Genomic DNA, 21,877 nt, shown 5'->3' with positions numbered 1-21,877 from the left:
AGTCCTCTTGCTTCTCATTTCCAAACTTTAGTGTCAAGAATATAAGGATTTTACCACTGTTTCTAAACAGATGTTCTACAACCACTCCACACAAGTTTTTAGCCACAGAGAAGCTGGTAGTGAAGTAGGCAAAGAGAGCTTTGAAATCATTTGAAACTCTAGTTTAGACAGCCTGAAGAAATCCTGATGTCTGCTAGGCTGAGAGGTGATCAGGTTGGCATTCAGCTCTGACCACATGAAACGCCCCGTGGTGCCAAGTCGATTAAATTGAAACATAAGGTGTTAACCAATTGAAGATGCTGTTGGAGAGGAAAGCAGGGAACAACTCGGACTAATTTCTATCAGCAACAAGAGCAGGTAAGACAGCTAGAACAAGTTTCACAAGTGAAGTCCTAGCAGTATTCCCCGGTAAAACTGAAAGTGTTAACAAAAAAGAAAGCAGTTTTTAATTGTTTCAGAACACAGGTGTTTGGAAGGGGAAGAGGAGCACATGGCTGTCATAGGTGACCTCAGGTTTTTAAAACACACACACCATGCTAAAAATCCCAAGCAGTAAGATGCAACTTCTCGCTCAACAGGCCAATGCCATAAAACGTTGATTATACCTTCCTTTACAATGACAAACAGGGCCTTAGAAAGTGTGCTTGTGTGTCTGAAAGCATTACAGAACACTCCCCTTAGGATGTATAAAATTGGTAAAAAGAAACAAAATGCTCCATGAATTGTGAGAGGCAACAACAACTGAAGAACTTACTACAATGAATCACTGAACACATAGCTTCAGCTTGCTCAGGGTGGACTGTAGCATGTTACCTACATTTCCTAAGGGGGCAAGAGAGTTGAACCACGGTGAAAGAGTTAGAGAGAACTTCAGAATAAAGTTTAAGTAGTTGTAGCACTATGGAAAGCTCTTGTAATAGAGGTCACAGTAGTTCAGATGGGATCTTCCTTGCTTTAGCAATATCCTCAAGTCATGAATTTGTTCTTCTGTTTTGTGTTTGGGGGCGAGTGGGGTTTTTTTAGAATAGAATAGAACAGAACAGGTTGGAAGAGACCTTCAAGATCATGGTGTCCAACCCATCAACCAATCCAACCCAGCTAAACAACTAACCCATGGCACCAAGCACCCTATCAAGTCTCCTCCAGAATGCCTCCAATGATGGTGACTCCACCACCTCCCCGGGCAGCCCAGTCCAATGGGCAATCACTCTCTCTGTATAGAACTTCTTCCTAACATCCAACCTTGGTTGGCTTTTTTGTTTAAGACAACTTCTCTTCTGATGCTAAGTTAGTAGATCAATCTATGGGACACTGCAGTCCTTCAGAGACCATGCACCATAGGAAACTTGGAAAATTAAAGTGCCATTTGAAAAAAAAGGCTTCTCTTAAGGAGGCAACATACTGCCAGTCAGCTGAGTGGCAACATCTTTTCTGTGTGAGATCCAAGACTAGATAGGAATGCATTATGATAGTGCTTTTTCCAACACTGTCTCTCATAAAGGCCAGTCTCCACAAGTAACAGATGCTATATGCGCAGTCTAAAGTCTAACTCTTAAGCTACAGCCTGTTGGTCCGGAATTTGTGTCTAGGTGCAGGCAACAAGGAATCTTTGAAGTTAACCATCTCACTCCTGCTACTACAACTCCACTGCAAAACACCCTACAAAGGAATGGCAGCACAGGAAGGGGAAAAGGAAGACAGCACAGGAAAAACTCCACACACTGTGAGCTGTCATGGATATTTTGCATCTCAGTGCATGAAATCTAATACCCCTTAAGTTCATTTGCATAATAAAATAGTTCAGTGAAGCCATGAAGTTGTGCAAGTCATTTAAAATACCATACAATTTATTTCTAGTGAATACAAAAGATAAAGGGCAGTAAATAGCAACTTTTACCCATAAACACAGGACAAACTAGTACTTAACCTGTTGCATATCATTATGGAGGTCTAAATGCCTGAGACAATGCTCAGGAATGTTTTCTTCCTCTTTCCAAGGAGGGTTAAAGGCTAGAGTCTCTTAAATAGCAGGTTTACAAGTGCAAATTGTACTAAGTATTTTTCCAAGTGGTGGTAATTAGCAGTATCACAGTGGAGAATCCTAGATTAGCATGCCTTCTTTTTTCAGCCACTGGATGTCTGGAAGTGCCAGGTGTGTAGCTAGTACACGTAGGCAGATCAACAGTGTGGGACGGAACAGAGGAGGGGTTATGAAGAGCTGTACTAGCACAGCACATACTGTGAAAAACAGAACACAGACTTGCTAATGTTTCTGGCTCATATGTAAACTGGCCATCTAGCACATGGACATGCTTGCGCTGAAGGACTACAGCAGTCTTGACAGTTGAAAAGAAGTGTATACTATTAAGAAAGCAGTAGTATTAAGCTTGCATCCCCACCCGTGCAGGCCCACTCTTCCACCACACAAGCAATAACTAGTATTGTAATAAAAAACAGACAAGATTTTTGTCCTGAGTTGCAAGGCATCTGCATGGACAAGGTAACCTCATTTTGACCATAGCAACCACACCTATTCAGAGATGCATGCAGTGATTTGGTATTCAGTAACAGGGAAAACAATGGCATGTAACAGCATCGTAAGGGGCACTGAAACTGCTCTTTATTCTTCCACCTTCCATGCATTAGTGTTTGTTGGTTCCAACAATAAAGACACAGTGCTAACCGATAAAGGAGTCTAGCCCCAGTTCCTGGAAAGAGTCTGGGAAAAATGTTCAACTTTGATTAGGGAATAAAATCCCAGTGGCTTCAGAGCTCAGAGCTGACCTGCTACCACTGCAGCATCTGCATTTGTCTGTCTTCCACAAGTTACTTAGATCAACAGCTAATGGTCCAGGAGACTGCAGAAAAGACACCTCTAGGAGGGTAAGTAGCACACATAACCCAAGCAACTGGAAAGAGATCAGTTCAATTTATTATGTTATTCTTGAGTATACATGAACACCAACATATCAAACACACAGCACTTACAAGCCTGTTCTGTTTCTTCTCTGACAGAATAAACTGCCTAGTGGATCAAACTTCACCCACTGACATATTTGATGTGGTCCCATGTGCCAGACTGGGCATACAACAGATCCAAGCCATGTGAAATTACAGCTAAATGACAAGCTGCACACCTACATTCTCCATAGCTTCTGTCAAATCAGGAGACAATGTCATGAATATCAAGTCAACAATTCTGTTCACTGTTGGAGGATTGCCAAAGCACTACTTCCCTTCCAGTTCGGCTCAGCACCTTCACCTTGCTGGAACTAATGTAAGGACCTGTATTCTGACTTCTTCATGGCAGGCCAGGATCTCGAAAGATGGATGTGAGTGTGGTGAGGTGGAGGGAGCAAGAAAACACAGTTAAGCGCTCTCATGGTCCTTGGAAGAGGGAGAGCAATTGCAAGTTCACAAACAACACCTAGTCAAGAATGAGAAATAAATTCTTTAGGAGAACAGGTCTGGAATTCAAAGATCTTGGTAGGTCTGAGAAGTAGTTACAGAAGTGTTACACCTGGAGAAGTAAGAATGGACAAGAGGCAGATGAAGAGGTGAACAAATTACAGGCTTGCAAACAATGGGGTACAGGAGGACTGTAGACAAGGATGTGGTCTATTATAATCCTCATAAAACCACCACATTTCCTGGTGTGATGCTATTACATAGAAGGAAAATTTACATTCTTGAGTGTATTTGTCACTGGAAGCATTACAGAAGGTGACTATTCTGCTCTGCTTGCCCGATGACTTGCCAGTTGGAATGCTGTCACCCAAATTTGAATGCTTCTTTCAGAAGGGAGCAAATTAACCAAGGAAAGTCTGCACTTATCTGCAGGTCAGGTGTTTTGGAGTTGGCTGAGGGTTTTTTTGTTTCTTGTTGGTTCTCGTTTCACAGTGGAGTTATCTCTCCCAAATGGGAGTTGTCTAAAACATCATTTATAGAGAAGACAGTAAGTTTTAAACCCATAAGGAGAAAACCATCAAAAAGCCCTCTCCCTCTGATTTTGCAGGCTAGGTAACAGGAAAAGCAGCAGTAATTGCTGGAGTGGTAATATATTGAGATAACATAGAACCACTTACATGCTGCCTTCAGACAACATAGGTTCAAGTTTTTTTTAGTGATACATTTTTACCATTTCAAGGATCTCCAAGAAGCTAAAATGAGAAAGCAACTGACAAACCTGCAATTTCTCTTCTGTGGGAAGGAGAATGTGATTCTTATGAGACTGGGAAAGAGACACACAGCACAACACTGAAGAAAGCCTTCCAGTAGGATCCACATGCCCCTTCCCTGCTCCCATGCCAGAATCCTTCTACACTACCTGCCCAAAACCTAGCATTTCAGAGAGTTCAATGGCAGCACAGCAACACAGTGCTAATCCTTCCTCTCCACACTGCAGAGCGCAGGGTTTCCTAATGAGGGAGAAAACAGCCTCATCACTTCACAAACCCGAGGAGGTGAGAGTCTCGTTGGCAAGTGCTTGCCTGACAAGGCAAGCTCATTGCACCCACGCAATCCACCCAATTCCTCAGCATACCGTGACAAATCGAAAAGCCTCGACTTGAAGGACAAGTTCCTTTTGCAAACAAAGGAGAACATTAAGTCACGTTCCACTGGAATTCCTCTGAGTCTGTGAAGCAGTTAGGTACTGCTGCATTTGCAACAGGCAAAATTGGAACCGAGTAGGCTAGCCTTTGTTCCTTAAAACCTTGTTCAACTTCCCAGGAGAGAGGGAAATATACCACTGAGGGTAAATACACTTCTGTATAATAACCTAGAAGCTAATAGTTACTTTCAAATTGTCCAGCATGGTTGTTCGCTTTAACTACTAGTCAACTTCAATGCAATAGCTTGTACACTTGCACAACCTTATTTTTGGCAGCAACCCTTGGATTTGAGGAACAGTAACTGTATCAGATATATATCCTGTCCGTGACACCGCCTCCGCTTTTGGGTTAGTTGTTTAGGTGAGTTGGATTGGTTGATGGGTTGGACGCGATGATCTTGAAGGTCTCTTCCAACCTGGTTTATTGTATTCTATTCTACTTAACTGAAATTTCTTAAGTCAGCTCAAAGCAATAGGATCCCAGGTATTTGCTGCCCTCATGCAAAGTGAAAAAGCCTTGTAACAACTTCAGTGGAAGTTTTTCTGGAGGGAGGAAAAATACTTTGAGCAGAAGCCAAGAATAATTTTTAAGTGAAATCTGAAAGCTAGACTCTTTTGGATAAAGTTGGGGGAGGGAGGGCATGGGGGCTCATGTGGGCAGGAAAATTTTGAATACCCAAATCTGAAGAGTCATCCAGAAATTCCAGTTTTAGTGAAGCAGGTTGGACTAATCTCCTCCTCCAAGCCAGCACACAAAAACAGATCACAAGAAAGCAAACCCATGAAGTTTGGTTTTGCAGCCAGGTAAACTGACTCTTTGTGAGACAGATAATTAAATAATCCTAGACTGAAAACTCAAACTTCTTCTCTGTTCAGTTATGCAGAAGATGCCATACTAAATTACACAGCTATTTCAGTTCCCTTAACCAAAGCCCAATAGTCTTCTGTCAGTGTATAATAACCTCATAGCAAGCATCATGGGCTAGTCATGAGGTCTGTGGTGACAGGTTGGACTCGATGATCCTCGAGGTCTCTTCCAACCTTAGTGATACTGTGATCTGCCTGAAAAGCTGAGAGGCAGCCATGGCTGTAATTCAGTTCCTTATCTTGGGTCAAGCATAATGCTTTCAATACCAGAAGATCATGAAGATGTGGCAAGTGGCAGTACTCTGCATCTCTGACAGCCCTGGTTCTCAAATGCCTAGGCCTGAACCAGACTTCCTCCTCCAGTCAGCTCTGTACAGTTAACATTAGTTGCCTAGTGAAACAGTAAAACTGAGCAAGCACTCTTGCCAGAGAAAATCCTTCCTCCATGCCTAACTTTTTCCTAACAGGCAGACTGCAACATTCTATCTTCAGTGAGGAAGAAGCTGAAAATTGGCAGAAAGAGGTGTTTTTAATTTCCTTTTTTTTAATGTGAAACTAGCTAGGGACAGCCCTGTGTTCAAGCAAAACAAAGCAATGCCTTTGAAGCCTGAAAGGCCCCAGGATATTGCCCTTAAACAAAGCCCTGTACACCTAGGGAGCCCAGATATTTTTCATGCAATACATTTGCTCTTACTTCACAGTATCACAGTATCACAGTATCACTTAGGTTGGAAAGGACCTCGAGGATCATCGAGTCCAACCTGACACCGCAGACCCCATGACTAGACCATGGCACCAAGTGCCACGTCCAATCTCCCCTTGAACGCCTCCAGGGTCGATGACTCAACCACCTCCCTGGGCAGCCCATTCCAATGCCGAATGACTCGCTCGGTGAAGAACTTCCTCCTCACCTCGAGCCTGAACCTCCCCTGGCGCAGCTTGAGACTGTGTCCCCTTGTTCTGGTGCTGGTTGCCTGGGAGAAGAGGCCAACTCCCTCCTGGCTACAACCACCCTTCAGGTAGTTGTAGAGGGCAATAAGGTCACCCCTGAGCCTCCTCTTCTCCAGGCTAAACAATCCCAGCTCCCTCAGCCTCTCCTCATAGGGCTTGTGTTCAAGGCCTCTCACCAGCCTTGTTGCCCTTCTCTGGACACGCTCAAGTGTCTCAATGTCCTTCTTAAACTGAGGAGCCCAGAACTGGACACAGTACTCAAGGTGCGGCCTAACCAGAGCAGAGTACAGGGGCACTATGACCTCCCTGCTCCTGCTGGCCACACTATTCCTAATGCAAGCCAGAATGCCATTGGCCCTCCTGGCCACCTGAGCACACTGCTGGCTCATATTCAGGTGGCTGTCGATCAGCACACCCAGGTCCCTCTCTGTCTGGGAGCTCTCCAGCCACTCCGACCCCAGCCTATAGCTCTGCATAGGATTGCCATAGCCAAAGTGCAGCACTCGGCACTTGGACTTGTTGAAAGCCATCCCATTGGACTCTGCCCATCTTTCCAGTCGGTCGAGGTCCCTCTGCAGAGCCTTTCTACCCTCTAATTGACTAACATCTGCCCCTAACTTTGTGTCATCTGCAAACTTGCTGATGACTGACTCTACCCCTTCATCCAGATCATCAACGAATATGTTGAAGAGGACAGGGCCCAGCACTGATCCCTGGGGGACACCACTGGTGACTGGCCTCCAGCTGGATGCGGCACCGTTCACGACCACTCTCTGGGCCCGGCCCTCCAGCCAGTTCCTAACCCAAAACTTTCTGTGAGGGATGTAGGAATGGTTTACTCTGAACACAGACAACATTAGGAAGCGGCAGGAGGGTTTATGATGTTCTGTTGAAATACATTAAAACTGATTTCAAAGACTCTCTGATGCCATATAATACTCCATTAGCATTGTTGAAATATCTTTGTACAAACAGCAGAGTTTTTCTTTAAATACTTTGTGTTCTTTATAGAAGGAGCACAGAGACAGAGAACAGACACAGTGCAATGCCACTGCTTGGATGAGCCACCTGCCCTCAACTGATGTTAGGACAGATTTAGGAACACAGACTGCAGCAACAATAGGTCCTTCATAACCAAAGGCTAAATACAGAGGGAAGCTGCAGACCATTGGATCAAACTCCTTCACACAGAGACTGTTTTATCATGACAGCTGCTGCATCTAATTAAACATAATGAAGCTGTGAGACTAAGGCCTTAGACATGAAGTTTAAAGAAGACCCCAAAACCAATCCTCAAATAAGCTTTATCTCAAGAAATCACTGAGTCCAGAACAAAACAGATCACATTTTTTTGGTCCTCCATCAGAAACATCAAACATGGGGCCAAGGGCAGATAGAGACATTGAAGATCAAGTTTTATTACTATTTCAGAGTCTTTTAATCAATTTATTAACATTCCCCACAAGGGAAGGAAAAAAATAACTCAGTATCTTACAACCTTGATCCAGAACACAAACGCCATCTTGTACCTCCTCTTAACTTTTTCATTTGGAAATGACAGATGCACAACTTATGCAAATGATGATCTCCACAGTACCAAGTCACAACAAAGAGGGGCAGGGTCTGAAGGTGTGAATAATGTAAATAAAAGCTAGAATAACCTTAGAGCTCACCCTGAATCCAAGCACCAATACTGGTGTCTTTCATTCCAATGCTTATGCAGAGGCATAGGTTCTGGGTGAGTGACTCAGCTGGAGACCAAGCTACAACACAGAGTGGCAGCACACAACTCTCTATATTTTCAATAGACCCTGTATGAACAGCACCAGCAGAAGGTACAATGACTGTCCTACTAAGGTGGAAGAGCAGCACATTATATTGGAGCAGGGTGGGCTCTATAAACACAAGGAAGAGTCTAGGACTTATTTTCTCACAGGATTATGCCCCTGGGAGTTTAAGACCACCAACAACTGGAGAAGTGTTCTCAAAAACTCTACTCTTCCCAGATGCAGGCATTGCAGGATGCAAAGCAGTATTTTCATCAGATGTGAACTGGAAGAAGTTCAAGGATGTTCAAAGGCATGCAATAGTTTTCACTCAGGGATCAACTAAGCTAGTTAAGACTTCTCAGTTTAGAAGAAAATTAACTGAGGCTAGGACATAATAGCATAGAAATTCATGAACATTACATGAGCAGAATGGACAAAGTCCATGTGTTCATTACTAAAATTTAGAGTATCAACACTCTGAGCAAGAAGAAAGTTTTTTAAGATACTGCTGTAGCAAGGAGTTTTGTAGATAACTTTCCAAACAAAGTGAAGGTTATCTAGGACAGCATTTGTTAAAGCATACTGTGGACGCTGGAGTTCACATGGTTTCAAGGGGAGAATGGACAAGTTCACAGAAATCCATTTAGTAACTCATTATATAGGAACCCTCAGCCTCCAATACCTCAGCAGCTCAGAGGAATGCAATGGTGCATATCTTTGAAATATTCTTCCTCAGGCATCAGCTTTTGGCCAACATCAGAGGTATACCATTAGTCTTTCTGCCTGACCTAGCAAGGACAGCCATGTTCTATAAAGAAGTCAAAGTGCAGAAGGAACAGGAACTCTGCTTACTTAAGGAGAAACAGCAGTGCAACAAGTCTCACAAGGCCCATGTTCATTCTGCATTCGAGATGCGAATTAATTTGTCAAAAAGGGATTTACTGATTTAACACCTCACCATTCTGTCTTACTATTTCCATCATCAGCCTCTTTTATTTTACCTCATGAACTCTGGTGGAACATACCACACAGCATTTGTCAAATTTGAGTGGGATCATGTAACGTGATCACCCCTGATAGATCAATAACCTGACCTACATCCAATACACTACAATGCTTACACTTCCCAACGAGGTACTTCAAACAACATGCAATGGGTGCTATTTGCCCCCAGATAAAGGTAGGTCACTGCAAGTCCTAGAATGTCACCTAAGCAGAGAGACTGCACTTGAACAGTTATTGCATCATAGAGGAAGTGATTGGAAGGATCAGCAAAATATCCTAATATCCTTTCCTGACCCCTAAAACAGCTTGAAGGCTTCCAAAATTAAACTCTTCACAGGGCTTTCACTATAGAAGTGTGATGGCAAACAAGCATGTACCAGTTGGTTCCCAAAGTGTACCCAGTGGGGGCAGAAAAAGTAACTTTCAAAAGCTTGCCTGCATGGCTGTATCAGCTTTTAAAGGGGAAAGCTACTCTCTCCCACAATGAGATCAACTATCAACTAGGAGAATTCAACCACCAATTCACACCACATACTTTGTGCACCAGGAACTTTCTATACTCCCTTATCTCTACAAAGACAAAAAGTTAAGCAAGCCAACCTTTCACAATTAAAGTAGATTCACCTAGATGTTAAAGAATAACTTCAGCTTCCCTAAAGAACTCTGAAGCTGAAATCCTAAAGATTTTGAAGTCCTCTAGCAGGCTACATGGGCTAAATTCCAGCACTCTGGTAGAAATGCAAGATTCTTTAATCTCTGCAGTTAGTATGCAACTCATGGATCTGCTCTATGCACATGCAAGAACAATGGTTTCTTGGCAGAACAAAGCAGCTCTAAGCTCATTTTATAAGCCTGCTCAAGATCTACCAACTGAACATCCATCCACTTGCATCACTAGAGGGACTCTCACACACATTCCACACTGAGGTTAGAACAACCACAGCATACACGGGCATTTGCATGCAAAAATCAAGAGAGGAAGACAAAGTGATACCTCTGAATTTTCCACAATAGCCAGAGCATTTGCTCATGGAAGTGGGAGGGAAAAGCAAGTGTGTAACTCTCAATCCTATTTCCTCCTCAAAGTAGGAGAAGGCAACAGGCATTGTGCAGGGGTGCTGGCACCTCTTCCACTGAACCTACACAGTAGGTACCAAATACATGTCCTTAGTCATCAAGACAACAGTTGCTCTTGCTTACTCAATTAGATGATGAGAGTAATGCATTTAATTCTCAGACTCAGTTGATAATACCAGGTACTCAGTCTTAGGTGAGCATATGGCTGCTACTCATACTCTCCCACAGGCAAGCACAGGTACAGAGAAAGCAGATGATTGTTTCCCTCACTACAAATCAGGAACTAGAAACAAAATCTGGATCCGAACAGATGATCAACATTAAGGCAGCATGGTTAGCTGTTACACTGAGCTACACCTTGTTTCCAGCCTCACATAAGAGTTTTCTCCCTTTCTTAATGGAAAGGATCCCAAACACTGCTCAGCAAAAGGTAGAGACTTCAGTTCTTTCTGCAAAGAGCTGTACTTCTCAGCTCACAGGCTAAATATTATCTAGTGCTGACACTAGGCTTCAAAGCAAGTACACAACACAGCTAAAATACATTACTTAACATTGTGTGCAGTGTAAAGATCTTAGGCAGCATTGCCTTCCCTCAAGGTCATTTGAGAGATTATAGGATTTAGAGTGTGCATAAAGCTCTTTGGACAGAGAGTGCCAAACAAGAATGACACTGATCATGGATCTTCAGTGGTCATCAAGAAATCTTACTCACAAAAAGTCCTGATGTACCACAGCCTTTTTTTGAGTGTGTGTACAGAAGAGACATTCATGTGGGCGAAGGGAGAAAGAAGAACAGGAAGGCTTATCTGCCCCCTCTGCCCTTTAAGAAGGCTAAGAAATTCCTTAAGTAGTGACTAACATAACAGTTAACACCCTCTGATTTCTCTGCAGCAGCTAACATTCCAGAACAAAGTGGCCTCAGAAATGCTTACTCGGTTCATTCAGGTTTTTGGCACAATTGTGAGATCATCCTCTTACAACTTTAGTCATCTGGGGACTACACCCCAAATTTACTACTATTCAAATCCTCCACCTTCCTTTTGCAGCTATGACTGGGAGTTCTCATTTGGCAGGTGGAAGCTTTCTGGTACTTATGTTTTGCACCAGAGTACATGCTTCGTGGTATCAGGTATGTGATACACCATATTGTGTGAGGTACTGCAATTGCTGCCTATAAGGAAAGGAAAAGATTTTATTCATGACTAAATCTACACCTATCCATAAGCATATTTTAATGAATTATGAGCACTTGTTTTCAATTTCAGTTCAGTTATAGCAATCTGCTGCAAAGAACTTTGTAGTTGGAAGATACAGTCTAGAAGACTAAACTGAGAAGATGTGGGAGCAATTATTATGATTTGTATTTAGAATAAATTCCTGACACTATACTTGCATCTCTTTGGGCTGGCTTGTCACAACCTTGCTGATTTTTAATGCAAGAATCTGTTCACCAACAACTGTCTTCAAGTTCTTTTTTTCAGAATTCATGTATAGTCAACATCAAACAGGTATGAAGGACTTGTCTAACCACCTAATGCCTAGCACATACTAGCACATTATTAGCAACACAGCACTTAGAAAAACCTTTTGAGTCATCTGTACCAGTTCCCCACTTCTACAGGCAGCACAATTAAATGGTGTCCTTGTTAAACTTTATCTTAAGTAATGTTAAGATAGGTCTTGGAACAGTCTCTTAATAAGACAAATAAGGGGGGGCGGGGGGGCAGAAATCAACAAAACCCACCATCACACACATTTTGCTGTTCTAATGTTTAAAAGTCTCTTAAACCACAAGCTCTACTTAAAGCAGTCTTTCTCCTCTTTGGCATTTAAACCATGTACATTTTGTACAAGTGAAGGAAGAGTTAACTTGTTTAGCTCTACCAGATTAAACTAGCCAAGCACTCTCTTATCATGAGGTAGCTTTCTGCCTCCAGCCATTTTAAAACACTTCCCTAGGTTCTACTTTGAACTTCTCTCTTGTGGACACAGGTAAGTGCACCCTGTATTCAAGGAAAGATCTCACCTTTTGCTAATGCTTTCTGCTGAAAAAACCCTATGCATTGCACATGACATGGACAAGACAGTAATACTACCACAAATTACTCCATAGCCACTCACAACATAGCACAGAAGGATTTCTTCCCCCATCCCTTGGGGTTTAATTGTTGCAATGGGATCTTATCACCCTAGGTCCTTCAATCCCCTTTATATGGTAGCCCTCAGCATCAATGCTTCCCCCTCAACAGCACAGCATTATCAGATTTTGCTCGTACATGCAGCTTTCTGACCAAAGACCATTAATAAAGGTATCAAAAATCGGTGCCTCTGGATATTACTCATATTTGCTCTTTAGCACCAGAAGCTGTTAGACTGCATTTACTGCGGTCCACACTTGACCCAGCTTTATATATGTGCACACAAGTATTAAACGTTGTTGTGTGACACTACACCAAATGCCCTACTGCAAAACTGACTTCATTTTTTGTGAAGCTTTTAAGTTTTTTTTTCCCCCCAATAGGAAACAAAGTAAATCCACCTTTGATAAAGTAACAGGGAACGTTGATAGTCAGATCAAATTAACAAGTCTACAGACCAGAGATCATGTTTCCTTCTCCTGCGGTAAGTAATGTTCATTAGCCTGCTGTCATGCTGTTGTAGACAATTTATTAGATTGGCTTGTTTTGCAAAAGGAGGTATTTCAGCAAAACCACCAGCCAGTCAGACAGAAATAGGCTAGTAACAATCATCTGGGGGTGGGGAGGGGCAGAGAGCACACAGATCCTCCAGTCATGAAAAGATGCAAGGTTGAACAAAAAAGTTTATTTAACATTTCACTTGTTTCCATATCACACAACAAGAGTTTGACAAGGTGACATCTCTTCCATCTCCTTGCATCACAATTCACCACCAGTGAAGCCCAATGAACCTCTGTACAGACTAGGTGGAAATGATGTATCTGAACTGTTGATAAACTAGCCATAAACATTTATGAACTGGGTCCATGTTATGCATTTATAGCATACCCCAGAGAGATCTCATTACCCTGTAACAGTTACACGTGGCAGAACACCTGTGTTAAATTACAAATTAACAAAAATACCTATTTCAGAAGTACTTTCTGGACTAAGATTTATTTTGAGCATGCATCAGATCCAACTAATTGTGATTAAGCACTGCCACAGAATCTGGAGTCTTTCTAGCACTTTGCTTGGGTACTCAAAATACAAAATCACTAACATTCTAGTGTTAATGGACTTCCTACTCCTCTTTGATGAAAGAGTAAGTTACAGACATGATCTGTAAGCTTTGTGAGTGTATGTGTAATTTTTGTTAAAATAACAGTTGCATATAAAGGTTTAACCCAGTGGGTTGGGGAGGGGCATTGCCACAATTTTGCTGTCATCTTTACTTGTAAGCAATGGATGGCTGGTGTGTAGAACTTCGCCTACAACAGCATGAACTCTGCCAAACAACATTATATTTACTTATGCCATGCAGACAAGACACATGCAAACAAGTGTAGGTAATAAATACTTAGTTCCCATGCCAAATAGCCATCGAAACTAAAATTGCTTCCCTGTGTGTCCCAAGAGTTCATGCTATCATTCCTAACACGTCAAAGGCTGTTGTCACATTTGCCCTGAGCAGAATTTTGCCTGTGGAGTGACAGCTTTACATCCTCTCCCACTGCTCCTTGCAAACTGACAGGAATCCTATTTAGCTGTATTAAGAGCAGAGCTGGGTTGGGAAGGATCCAAATCCAGTCTCAGTCTGAAGCAGTCAGACCAAACAGTGCATTGTATTAAAATAGCAAAATTCCTCCTTTCTACTTCCAGTAAAGTAGCAGTTAGCCCTACTGAACAAAAAAGACAGAGTCTTGTCCATAAATCCCAGAGAGTAAGTCACATCTTAGAAATCATTACAGGTCTAGCTGTCCTTTCCCAGTGGATGGTGGTTTACATCATCCACTTTCGTTACTCACTGGCTAGTCAGACAAGAAACAAACAAAAATCCTCATCTATGAGGCTATATGAACATAACCATAGCAGGTAAAGGAATGAATACAGTTGTATTTTATTTAATAAATAAAGTTTTTCCACACCTATCCATAGCTTCCAGTATGATTTAGTCCTAAACCAGGATTTCAGATTATTCTGAGCAGGATATTTCAAGAAAGCACTCCGTAATTAGCAAAAGGATAATACAGCAGAGATTATTCACACACAACTGTTTATATCCATGTTTTGTAAATTATATTATTTGCTCTCCTCTTTGCAGAAGGGTCCTTTAGGTGCATGTTTTTATACCCAGTAATATACCACCTCCTACTGATGAAATACACCCAGGGAGACTGACAATTTAGTTGTTCTTAAAATGATTGAGCATCTTTTTTGTTTTTCAGTAGGCTTACAGAAGCTGCAATGTAGGTTAACCTAAGCATTCCTTTAACAAAAATTAATTAAACTAATGTTATGGTGATAAAACATCAATTGCTTATTACCATGAAGATAAGCTTGTTTACTCCCATTTCCCAGGCTCTAGTTAATACACACGAGTTCTTCACTGCACTGCATTTTAAGAAATATTGCCTTTATTGAAAACAGATAGCAACAACAATCTGCTCTGATTATGCTCTTCAGAGTTTGTAAGTGTCTGCTCCAATAATTGCTCAAAGCTTTGCGTTTGGCACTTGGTTTCTCAAGGGAATGACGCTTTCAAGAGGCAGAGTAGTGGCAGACTTTAAAACAAAATCAGCAAAATCCACACTAGAATATGGGGGGTTAAAGGGGGTAGGGGAGGGGGTAGGGTAGGTAAGAAAATAGGGGTAGGAGAGGTAAGAAAAAAAGAGGGATAAAAAGAGACAAATTTAATTTAAAAAAAATAGATAAAAAAAGCAAAAAAAAGTAAGCAGGTTTCTAATACTGAGTGGTAAAGAGCACCGTGGAGTCCCCGGCCATTTAGTTTTTAGGTCACAAAACAAGCGGGGAAAAAGTTTTTCCTATATTTACAGACACACGTTTCCTGTAGGCAGGCCATGCAAATACTAGACGAGGCCAGTTCAGCTTTGCCATCTTTCCTTAAGTGGGGGTATGATAAAAGGTCTTATTTTAAGAGTTACGGGAGTATGCTCGGGAGTTACGCTTCTAGCATAGGAGCACTGCAGAAGTCGAAGCAAAAGAACTATTTCATCTCTCAAGCAAAGCTCCCGAGGCGCCTTCCTCCTCTGCCCACGGCAGGGGCCTGCCGCCCGGCCGTCTCTCGGAAGGTGAGGCCCTGGCACCCCCAGCGCACCCCCGGCGCCTCCACCCCGCCAGCCGCCCCGCGCGGCACAGCCCCAGCGCCGCTCCGGAGGCCGCACGCCAACGCCTCACAAGAGCCGCTCTAGTTATTCCTCCTGTTAAAAGGAGGCAGCCAGTCAGTCCGTTCTGGAGTGCGAACTGGGGGTACCCGAAACTCCTTCGTGGTAAGGAGAACTTCTGCGGCTGCTCGAGCCGAAAAGCCCCATCTCAGTACCAGGAGCTCGGGGCGCGGCGAGCGCAGCGGCGGCAAGACCCCGGCCAAAACCCACACCACCGCCACCCCATTAGGCGCCCGAGCTCGGGCAGTCCCTAACGGCCAGCGCCTCCCTCCCACTACCTCACTTACCGGCTTCGGCATTTTGAGGACTGATGGTGCTTCTCTTACTCCCAAAACAAATGTTCATGCAGCGTCTGCCTCGCCTCAGCGTAGCACCCTGTGAGGAGAGCAACGAGGAGGAGGAAGAAGCCGCTCCCGGCCACGGCAGCAGCACAGCCCACGAATACGGCGCCGGCCGCCCGGCGGCGGTTAAGTACGCAGGTGGGGCCGTGGCAGTGACTCACCGCCGCAGGCCATTACCCGCCGCTCCCCCCAGCGCTTTCGGAGCGCGGGACCGACCTCGCCCAGCCGCCTGGCACCTCAGACGGTCTCGCTTCGACGCGCTTAGGGCCACAGGGGTGAAGCCGGGTCCGAAGCCTTCGGCTGCCCCCCAGCCCCAGTGAACTGTCGAGCAACAGGTGCCAGAGGGCGGGGACGGCGCCGCGCCGGTAACCCGCCAGGCACAATCGAGCAGAGGGCGAGGCCTCCTAGCCTCACGTCTTCTCCGAGCCCTTCCCCGCCACTCTGCCGGAGAGACCCTCACCCCGGCACCGAGCTTCGCTGCCCTGCTCTTTGCAACATGGCCGCCAGGGCAATCACCGCCGCCACGCCCGCACCTGCCCTCCCGCCAGCCGCGCCGGGGGCCCAGCGCACAGAGCCCCGCCCGGCGCGGCGCGGCCGGGATGGCGTTTCTTAGGCAGGTGGATGGCTCGTGGTAAGTGTGTTAATTTAAGAGCGATGGAGAAGGAGTCCGAGGGACGGTTGGCATGCGTGCGGCCCCACGGTATTGCCCCTGCCCCCAGCCCGGGGAACGAGTAACCGTTTGTTACAACGATGGACGCCGGTGCTCCTTGTGTTTTATCGCTAGTCTGTAAGCTGCTGTGCCTCTTGTAGTGCAAAATCGGGAGATAAGAATTCTTAATAAAACACGGGATTGTACTGTGTATCAAAGCACATTTCCATCAATGGCAGCAAGAGATAAAAGTTTGAAAATCAATCTAAGCTCAGAAACTAGAAAGCAAAGACTATATTTCAGTTGGACCTGATCTTTCATCAAGACAAAAAATGTGCATGCAAGTAGCCTAACAATTTATAGGTCTACAAAGATGACAGCCTGTGTCTCTGCCCTTGTTCATTCTCCCTCGTCATCCATGAGTGTACTCCTCCTTATAGATAAAGTGTCTGCCAGCTCTACAGGAGCTGCTGGCCTCCCACAGCATCCCCTCGCTTGGCTGGTCGCAAGAGCGCATTGTATTTACATAGTCATGGGCAACGGCCTATAGCACGCAGCTCTTCCGTTGTGCTGACAATGGCATATAGTTGAGCTGTAAAATAAAGGAAATCACACAGCCTGTACCCTAGATGCTGTCTGCAACAGCCCCACTTCAATCAGTGTCTGGCTATCTGGCCAGAAAAGGTACAGGACAGGAATGGGAGGCACAGAGCAAGGCAAATAACAATCTGCTAAATGAAAAATAATACAGGGCAAGAGAGACCCTGGGAAATGTCATGGGATGGTAATAAAAAGGACAGCCTTAACGATGCAGGGCCTACATTGGAGGGGATCCAAATGGTGTGTTCCCTCAGAGAGTCCACTGGGCAGCAACTGCTAGTGCCACATTAAAAGAATAATTACTGCATCAGGTCTCTGAGGGAAAGGGGACGGGAGCTGAGTCAAAGGCATAGAGAATTTGTGGCCTTTTTGTCCTCTCCTGTTGAATGATCCTCACAGATTAGAGGAGGCTTTACTATCAAAATGGAACCATAGGGGTGTCAGTTTGCAACAACAGGTGAGAAAAATAGTCTAAGCTGAACAGCTTCTAAGAAAATGGCCATGGGATTAGATGTCTTTGGGAAACACACGGCCTATGTTTTCAGATGAAGCAATTCCACCCAGATTCATTTGGATCAGGTTAATTTAACAAAATAGGAATTTTTAGGAGATTTTCCATGATATTCTGTTAAGCAATACATTTTTGCTGGGATTCATGCTTCTTTCAGTAGGATGACACTGGATTTGGACTAGACCAGATTATCACAGTCTTTTGGGCTGCCAAGCACAAAGAACAACTGTTCCAAGTGCTATAAGATCATGGCTTTTGCAGCTTCACTTTAGAAGTAGCATTTGTGGATTTTTTTTTTTTTTTTGGGGGGGGGGAAGGGGGGAAGTGGAAAAGAACAGAGATATTTTCCTCTCTTAAAATCCAGATTTGAGCTGTCACTGGAATAAGAAAAGCCAAAGCATGTGTATATGTGCATATCCCAGAAACAGGATATTGCACAGGCCTAATGGGAAGCCCATTTCCATCCTGGGAGACTGCCATTCCCACAATCCTTTACTGTCTGTAGCTCAACATGGGCTCAGAGACCATCACCCTAGGGCTCCACGCTAGAGCAATTCCATGTCAGAGTGATGCCTCATTCAATGGATTATAGTGTCTTTAATGTCTTAGAATCTATCAGGTAAGTATTTGTTTCCACATGTTGTGTTATATCCAAGCCTTAAACGCCTGGTTTGGTTTTTTTGGTTTGGTTTTGGTTTTTTTACACTTACCATTGCTTCCTAACCACACAGACCTGGAGGCAAAAGGAATTTAGGTGACTAATAATTAAGTGTGACAACATACAGTCTTTTGGTTCCTGTTTGCCACAGCGCATAACCTTATGCCACATTCTCCCACAATCATCTGCAATGCATGGGGAAAGGTAGGTACCTCAATGGTATCCATAACTACTCTCTTACTCAACAGTGCTCCACCCAAAACCAGCTACAGTGAACATACTGAGCTTACACAGGAAGCATTGTCTACTAGGAATAAACCAGAATAACTGCTATCTTGGATTATATGTTAGAGACCCTCTGCCTTCTCCTTGGACTTTTGCCTTCTGCTAGGTGTGTTTTCAAACCCTCTTGCCTGCAGAACACAGTGCCTTATTAAATGCTTGCTTAGGTAGGGTAGCAAGGTGTCTTTGTGACAGTACAAAACTCTCCTCTGTGGCCAGGTGCCTCAGCATCACACCTTCCTTTATATTCCTTTCCCCATCTCCCTCCAGAAGGATGAAGGATGGGAAGGTACATAATGCAGGCCCCTTCTTCCCTTTTATATAGAAGCCTACTCATCCTCTGCCAATGCATACCAGTCTAGCTCCCCTCTCCTTCAGAGAGGGAGGTGAAAGCACTCAGTTCTCATTTTCCTAGAGTGCCCTGACAGCATATCGAATTTTTGGAACATCAGCACAATATATAATACTGATAAGCATCAGCTAAGAATGTTTATAATCTGCATCCCCTTTGGAATCTAGGTGAGGGAATACTGGAGCAAGCATGAAATGAGCACAAAATAAGCAACTTCCATCAAGACAGCCAGGGGCAGATATACATATATGAACAAAACCAGATGAAAATGTAGGAGCTGGGGAAATTTTCACATTAAAAAATCTATGGAACTTGATTGCTTCTAGATTTAGGCATCAGCTAAGCAAGAAAGAGCTTTTATAGCTATCCTAACTACAGCATCTTCAGTCAGACCTCACAAGACCCAAATCAAAATGAAGCCTTGAAGTTACAGGATTAAGATGTACTCTGATCCAGCACTTAACCTGATTTATTAAGAGGACAACATTACTGACAATTTACAGGTATTACTAAGGCAGAAGAGGTGATGAAAGGATCTCAATTACTTAGCAGGTCAGTAGCAGAACCCAGTTTCTGTTTTTCCCTCTGTAACAGTTTCTGCACCTCAGTGACCCCTAACCAAACTGTGTCATCCTCACCAAGCCTGCCTTCCCTGTTTAAAGAGGAGACCCATTTAATTTTCCTCTTCTACTTTATTCTATAACAGCATTCTAACTTGATGTAAAATACATATGTATTATAAATATTTGCCAGAATTTGTTCAAGCAAGTCCTGTCACTATAAAGTGGCTCTTGCTCAAAAGGCTTTGTGCCAACTTTCTGAGCTGGGTCATCCTGGAAATGGGAGACATGGAATCATGTGCTCTATAAACACCTTTTTCGGTTGCTCACACAAAATGAATGAGTCTCAACACCCAGGATCCCACTTTTTGAGGTGTTTTGCAGCATCTCTGCTGGTTTATTTGCAGGTTTACTAATTGGAAATCTATGACAGCTAACTCTGTCCTCTTGACAACTCACAAGCTGTACATTTAATATAGCAGTTAAAAAAAAAAGACATCCAGTATGGTAGCTAAATGAACAGATACCATGTTCTGAGCTTTGTTGTACAGGTTTAAAGAGATTTGCTTTCATCTAGGACAGTCAAGAGGGTGATTTTCTTTGACATTTGGAAGAGCTGCAGGAGGAAAAAGAACCAAAAGGAATTACTGACAATATTTTCCTTTTCATTCTGCATGACTGTATAGGTGGCTTATTCCCCATTGCAGGGGTTTTTAAAATTTTGGCATTATAGTTTCTGAAATGTCAGACTTAGGAAGAGTGGCCAAGGAACTGGAAAATTTAATTCTGTCTGCACTGAGAGCTGCTTCCCCACTAAGCACACTGAGCTTATTGAAAACCCGACAAATTCAGGTCACAGTGGACTGGCATCCATTGACAAAGCACTGTTGACATTCTCTGGATTTCTTTGGAAGGGAATATGTGAAGTAAAAGAGCACAAAGCTTGTGCCTTATTTTTGATTGTTCTTAAATGAGAAGCTGCTGCCAAGCTCAGCTATTTTTTCCCCCCCAGTAAGCGTGGGTTCCCACAAACAGGTTTGGGTTGGGTTTTTTTTGCGATTTTGGTTTGGTTTATCTGTTTCTTGGGTGAGGGTTTTTTGGTGGTGTGGGGTGTTGGTTTTTCTTGGTGGTGGTGGTTTGGGCTTTTTTTTTGGGGGGGTTGGTTTTATTTGTTTGTGGTTTTGTTCAGGTTTGTTTGTGGTTTTGTTCGGGTTTGTTTGTATGGTTTTACAAATAAACAGTTAGATGGGTTCAGGCCTGGAAATAAATCCCAAGTGCCAGGTTCTGCACATTGGCCACAACAACCCCATGCAGTGCTACAGGCTGGGGTCAGAGTGGCTGGAGAGCGGCCAGGTAGAGAGGGACCTGGGGGTGCTGGTTGATGGTAGGCTGAACACGAGCCTGCAGTGTGCCCAGGTGTCCAAGAGGGCCAATGGCATCCTGGCCTGCATCAGGAACAGTGTGGCCAGCAGGAGCAGGGAGGTCATTCTGCCCCTGTACACTGCACTGGTTAGGCCACACCTTGAGTACTGTGTCCAGCTCTGGGCCCCTCAGTTTAGGAAGGATGTTGACTTGCTGGAACACGTCCAGAGAAGGGCAACAAAGTTGGTGAGCGGCTTGGAACACAAGCCCTATGAGGAGAGGCTGAGGGAGCTGGGGTTGCTTAGCCTGGAGAAGAGGAAGCTCTTGCTCTCTACAACTACCTGAAGGGAGGTTGTAGCCAGGCAGAGGTTGGTCTCTTCTCCCAGGCAGCCAGTACCAGAACAAGAGGACACAGTCTCAAGCTGTGCCAGGGGAGGTTGAGGCTGGAGGTTAGGAAGAAGTTCTACACAGAGAGAGTGATTGCCCATTGGAATGGGCTGCCCTGGGAGGTGGTGGAGTCGCCATCGCTGGAGATGTTTAGGAGGAGACTTGACAGGGTGCTTGGTTGCATGGTTTAGTTGATTAGGTGGTGTTGGATGATAGGTTGGACTTGATGCTCTCGAAGGTCTCTTCCAACCTGGTCTATTCTATTCTATTCTATTCTATTCTATTCTATTCTATTCTATTCTATTCTATTCTATTCTATTCTATTCTATTCTATTCTATTCTATTCTCATTCAGTGATCCAGGCTGGAAGACCCTTATCTCTGCTGCACCCTTTTCCAGCTGCCCCCCCAAGTATTCCTTGGGATTATCTAATCCTGATCATCATGGGGGTCTTTGGGGATGTGATAGCCTATGAAGAAATGCATATATAATAAAGTTTATGAAGGATTATTTTAAAATGTGGTAAGAAGGA

The 21,877-nt window shown here is 43.9% G+C and overlaps 1 protein-coding gene across 1 annotated transcript in view; it reads right to left on the bottom strand.

Annotated features, from left to right (window-relative positions):
- EZR (ezrin) overlaps positions 1-16,090 on the bottom strand; it is a 37,040-nt gene extending 20,950 nt beyond the window's left edge. The window contains exon 1 of the mRNA XM_068151076.1: positions 15,931-16,090. Within this exon, the coding sequence (XP_068007177.1) occupies positions 15,931-15,942 (12 nt within the window). The 5' untranslated portion in view covers positions 15,943-16,090. The remainder of the gene's footprint in view (positions 1-15,930) is intronic.
- Positions 16,091-21,877: the final 5,787 nt, after the last annotated feature.

This window comes from Melanerpes formicivorus, unplaced genomic scaffold (assembly GCF_026170545.1).
Source record: "Melanerpes formicivorus ecotype bairdi unplaced genomic scaffold, bMelFor1.0.p_v2 SCAF_2, whole genome shotgun sequence".
Classification (NCBI taxonomy): Eukaryota; Metazoa; Chordata; class Aves; order Piciformes; family Picidae; genus Melanerpes; species Melanerpes formicivorus.
The sequence above is the reverse complement of the archived record's forward strand: the minus strand, read 5'-3'. Positions and strand labels throughout refer to the sequence as shown.